The sequence below is a fragment of the Cydia amplana genome, chromosome 4, assembly GCF_948474715.1.
Source record: "Cydia amplana chromosome 4, ilCydAmpl1.1, whole genome shotgun sequence".
NCBI classification, from domain to species: domain Eukaryota; kingdom Metazoa; phylum Arthropoda; class Insecta; order Lepidoptera; family Tortricidae; genus Cydia; species Cydia amplana.
The window spans coordinates 17456706-17462615 of record NC_086072.1 but is presented as its reverse complement, the minus strand read 5'-3'; the positions used below and the strand labels follow the sequence as shown (position 1 = coordinate 17462615).

The following is a 5910-nucleotide window of genomic DNA, read 5'->3' as shown; positions in this document are numbered from 1 at the left end:
TACTATTTGATTGTTAGATAGACGTTTTTTATGCTAATTGAACAGGCATCCTCTTGTGACTTAAATGGCTACATAGCAGGATAAAAACTAGATTTTGTCCAGTGGAATCATTAAGGCTTTCGAGCGGATATGTGGGCTTCTGCTAGCCTTTTTTGTTCCTAGGACGATTTTAATGCATCTCACTATTTTTTCAATCTTTTTTAGCATCGCGTACGGTCATTATTAGCCTTATCCTGGCTTCAAGATAACGGGACATTTATTTTAATGCGACTATGTATTTATATTGAACCAATTTTATTATAAATAAGTTTTAAACGGGATGAATTATAAATTATTTCATTTCATTCTTGGGTATTGTCTATATATCTGCCGTCCTCAAGCTAAAAGGCCGTTAAAGGCTCTTACGACGTTTTTGAGTTAATATCACAGCGCGATACAGTAAACAATTCTCTATCTACCTATCTAGGTGTCATAGCTCTATGTGAAAAAACCGCGAAGTTACGGCCGTCCCGCGAGCGGCTAAATACACCATTTTGCCACTTTTACCAGCAAAAAGGCAGTTTTTAATTAGAAAATTCACTAAAAGGCTGTTAAAGGCCAATAACTGCTTCTTACTATTTGACATCGGGTATTTAGTACAACTCTTAAAAACAGTTATTGCAACTTCCACGACTAAAAGGTGGCTACTGTACTTTAACTGCTCCCTAGCGTAACAAATATTACGGCCAAATGATGATTACTCCCAAACTAAATAGCAGCTAAGCTATAAATACACAATTAAAAAGCCGTTAAAGTCGCTTAGCCGCCTTGTCGTTAGTATAGGCGTAAAAGGTATACATGCAAATGCATCGGTTTAAGGCCGTCACGGCTTTTTAATTTGGCAATGATAGAACAAAATAGTAGACAGTTCCAGAAATATATCGCGGTAACTAGGTATTCCATATCAATAAGGCGGTTACTTGATCCTCGCTCGAAGCAACGAAATCAGTTGCGCGGGCGCTCCCGTCGAGTGAGGGTGTGGCACGTGAAGACCGGGCGCAGTTTCCCGCCAATTCCAGTATGCAGCCGCGCAAACTCACGAGGTAAAGTATTTTTACGTATTCATTTGGGATAAGTATTATGTACCTACCGTTTAACGACCTTCTTATAGATAGTTTAACACCTGTTTTGGCGCGTTATTTCTTTAGTCAAGTTTAGTACTCTACTCAATGTACATTTTACTTCATCATTTTCAATTGGGAACTAATTTGATGTGTAGGTATATCTTGTGAAGATATGTTTAATAGCATTGTATGTACTATGAAGCTTGCCTGGTGATGGAGAGACAAAACAATCATGAGAACTCATAAAACAATCTTTAAATTGTCTGTCTGCCTGTAGTGTGTTGCATAAGTTGTATTAATAGTATAATCGGAAACATAATCTTACTTTTTTGACCAAAACGTTTTTATGGACGTCTTCTCACAGTTAAGTACACTTCACATACCTACGCGGGACAAAAAAACTACTTTTTTAGGATAAGGTAGGCACCTAGAACTTATAGAAATATGTTTAATTGCTCCAGGTATGAACCGAAGACCTCTCGGTTGAAAACCATTTTAGACAGATGTAGAAATCCATCAAACCAAAACAGTGAAGACATCCATCATTCGGTCGATTGTCATAACATCCAGTTGCCTGATCATTATGTGGAACCCACGTCATCACACGAAAAACCTGTGGAAAAAGGATTACCTAAACATTGTGTCCAAGAGATGGTAAATGAAGTCAATCGCAGGAATTATTCACTCACATCTGATATATTTAATAATTTTAACGAGTACGCTACCACACAATCTAAATCTTCTGTCTTTTTGTCGAATGCCGTAGATCTTCTCCAACAAGCGTTCCCAGCGACCAATACTGAAAAACAACTTGATTTAAGGTGTGATGAAGAGCTAAGCATAAGCAGCCGAAGTTCTTCATCGTCACACAGAGATGATGATTTTTCATCCGATGATTCCGTGCGCGACAAAAATTATATTCCAGAAACGAGTAGTAGTGATGATTCTGAAAATAAAATTGCGGCCCCAGTCTTGAATAAACATCCGAATAAGCACTCCCATATGTCTATGTTTAATACAACCAATATTATTAAGCGAAGAAATACCATTAACATAGAAATCATACCCGATACCCAAACTAATAAAATCGGTGAAAGAATTCTAAAACGAAGGAATACTACGGAGTTAAATTATATACCCACAATTAACAATAGCGAAGAGATTAGTATTGATTTATCTGGAGAAAATGGTCAAAGTTCACCTGCACCTAAGCGAAAAAAATACGATACAAGTCTAAGTGAAAGAAACGCCGACAAGAAAGAAGACAAGCGATTGGAATATCTGGTTAAGCCAGGGTGCGATTCAAAATGTCATAAAAAATGCACTACCTTATTGACAGATGAAGAGAGAGAGGATGTTAACGACAGTTACTGGAATTTAACATGGAAAGAAAGAAGATTATTCATACAAAATAATGTGCCTGTAGTTGTACCTAAGAGGCAAAAGACTGGACCAAATCTTCGAGCCCCAAGGAGAACGTTTTTCCTAAGAAAACATGATGATACAAAAGTGGCAGTTTGTAAAATATTTTTTTTGACTACACTCGGATTTAATAAAACGAATGACAAGGTTTTGTACAACTCTTTAGCTGATGACGATTTGACCGATTCACGTGGAAAACATACTAAGACATTAGCTTACGATAGAGAAATACTTCGTCAACACGTTGAATCGTTCCATCCTTTAGAACCACATTACCGAAGAGCGCATGCTCCTAACCGTAGATATTTGCCGAGCGACGTAACTATCACGTTTATGCATGACCACTTTTGCAAAAAATATCCTCAAGATCCAGTTTCTTACGAATTATATAGGCAGGTCGTTAAAGAAATGAATATATCTTTTACTAATTTAGGAAATGAAGAATGTGAGGTTTGCGAAAGCTACCAAATACACAAAAAAGAAAGTTCTCATAATATCGAGGAAAATATTCTAGATAACTGCGAGGACTGCACATCATTTGCGATTCATCATGACAAATATGTTGCAGCTAGAAAATTGTATGAAGAACACAAGACTGAACAAGACCCGGATAATATATATTTTAGTGCTGATTTGCAAAAGGTTATAATGCTTCCAAGATTGGACACATTTAAGAAAATAATATTCTGTTTACGTCTTGCTACATATAATCAAACCTTTGCACCATTGGGAAAAATAACATCTAGTATTAAACCTTACGCTGTTCTTTGGCACGACGCTATAGCTGGAAGAAAGCAAGAAGACATAATGAGTGCATTTTTTTCATTCTTTTTGCAATATCGTGACACCAAACATGTAAATATATGGCTTGATAACTGCAGTGCACAGAACAAGAACTGGCTTTTATATTCCATGCTAGTTCATATGGTTAATAGCGATTATATAGGCACGGAATCCATAACGTTGTACTACTTCGAACCTGGTCACACTTTCATGAGCTGTGACCAGTTTCATCATCAAGTCGAATTGTCCATGAAACACAAAGGCAAAATTTACGACTTTGCTGATTTTACGGAATCAGTGGGATCAGCGAACAAGGGAAAAGTAACAGTGAAATCCATGGTAATTGAAGATTTTATTAACGTGCCTAACTTTACTTCAGAGCGTAGAATTCAAAATTCGAATCCACGTGTTTACCTTCGTGATATTACACAAGCATGTTTTACTAGAGGGTGCTATGATTTATCATACAAAACTGAATTCAAAAATGATTACCAGCAACTCCGCTTTCTAAATGACAAATACTTGAAGAATCCAAGCCCTATTACTTTTCCCAAACGAGTCGATCCCAAAGGTACCGACGTTGGTAGAAAAAAGGAAATTATAAACAAATGCTCACAAGTAATACCTACACATAAGTTGAAATTTTGGCGCGATTTGCCAGAATCGCGGTAGTATGTCGCTATTAGTTTTAATGAACATATTATTTGAGTTAAGAACCTAATTACTTTAATTATCGGGCATGTATTACGCCTGTAGTATTCTCTACCTCACTATTCTTAAAAATCATGTAAGACTGATCACTGACTTATATGTTATATTTAATTTTTAAGTAGAAATAAAGTTGATTGATCTCCATAAGTACAAATACGAATTTGTTATCTACTTGTTTAAGTAATTGTGATCATTGTCATTAGTTGTGTAAGATTTGTGACTGACTATCTACCTTTTCGTTAAAAACGATTATGGATAATTCTGTAAGATGATTAAAACATATTTAGCTGTATTAAAAAGTTATAGTAGTTATAGTACAATTACAAACAATATGGGTAAGCCATTTTACTATTAAAATAATTGCTCGTACTGAAGACTGAGGGGTGTTTTTAATTAGGAATTACATTAAACTGACGTAACTGTGATTTTAAGCATGTAAGAAGATCGCAAAGCGAATTAAATTAAGATGTGCTTACTCCTACGTTGTCCCACAGTAATATTATGATTAGCAGAGTTTATTACTAACTTGAACTTCAAATAAATATTATTTTGAGAATGATTGAACGCTAATTTCTTGGATTACATTTGATTTTTAGTATCTTATGTCTTTTATTTATTTTCTTCCTGCTCTGAATAAAGTAACTTCTTAAATTTGTTTATGGTAATTTGAAATGATTGTAAACTAAAAAGCAGTTATTACATTTTGTTCTGAAGATAGCTGCCTTTTTATCTAGCTGAATTCACAAAATCTTTTAAACGATACAATTACAAATGGTTTTGTTAAATTAAAAGGCGTTTAAACATTTTTAATCACCTTTTAGTCTTTGATGTATTAGATGAGTTGACTTATTATTCATACCTAAAAGGCGGTTAGATCTACTAGTCACCTTTTAGCTATGTTCTACTTTTTAACTTCATATGACTTGTACAACGTATTCAATTTTAGATAAAATTACAAAGTTAAAAGACCGCTAAATATACTTTAGCTGCCTTATAGTCGTTTAATTAGCGTAATTTTGTTAAACAGGTACAAACCAAGAACGGAAATTTAATGATTTAGAGCACTTTTTAAGAATTATTACTAAATTAAATTGACTTAAAAAATAGTACTAATTAAATACTATATTATAACGTTTAATGTATATGCTTATATCCTACTAATTTCAAGAAAAATGTTTTCGCGCGTTTTTTGCTCATTTCTCAAAATGGCACTGCTGCATTTTGCGGCCTTTTAGCTTGAGGACGGCAGATATAAAAGTATGTATTTATCTATGTAAGTATGTATATAGCCGCCTAGCACCTTTAGTACAAGCTTTACTTAGTTTGGGGCTAGGTTGATCTGTTTAAGATGCCCCCCTATATTTTTTTGAGTGTTAAAGTTATATTGGTCTTTCCTTAACGGTACATTTGCAAGTAGGTTTCGTGGACAATACCTATATATGTTGCATGCATTTTAATGAAACAGATAAAATGCCCACTTACCCACACTATTGCCCACAGGAGAGAAAACTTGTGTGTTCGTCCGAACTGTACAGAGGTGGTTGGGGCAGCTGCTCCCTCCTAAAATCTGTAACTAAATGTTTGCCCCCCCCACCCCTTAGCCATATTCCATATCGACTGCCCCCCCTCCCCCCTAGCCCACCAGCTGGCAACGCCCTTGCAGATACCGCTAGAGTAACGCTGTTCTACTTAAAATACCTTTCTGACCTCAGAGTATCCTACTGGCGTGAAGAGTGGCGCAGAATAGGGCAGAGTGGCGTTTTCTTGTGTCAGAGACCAAGATCTTTTTTGGGTCACTGAGCCAGTGAAGTAAGCAAGTGTTGTCCTCTGGGTGGCGGTTGCCACTCGAGAACCTCTGCCCCAGTACCCTTCGGCTACGGAACTCTAAAAC

General features: G+C 35.9%; 1 protein-coding gene across 1 annotated transcript; it reads left to right on the top strand.

Annotated features, from left to right (window-relative positions):
• The first annotated feature begins 449 nt into the window (after positions 1 to 449).
• On the top strand, positions 450 to 5127 carry LOC134647659 (uncharacterized). Its single transcript, XM_063502015.1, has 2 exons — positions 450 to 1082; positions 1565 to 5127. Exons 1-2 carry the CDS (start codon positions 1060 to 1062, stop codon positions 3978 to 3980), a joined length of 2439 nt encoding a protein of 812 aa, XP_063358085.1. The 5' UTR covers positions 450 to 1059; the 3' UTR covers positions 3981 to 5127.
• The last annotated feature ends 783 nt before the right edge of the window (positions 5128 to 5910 follow it).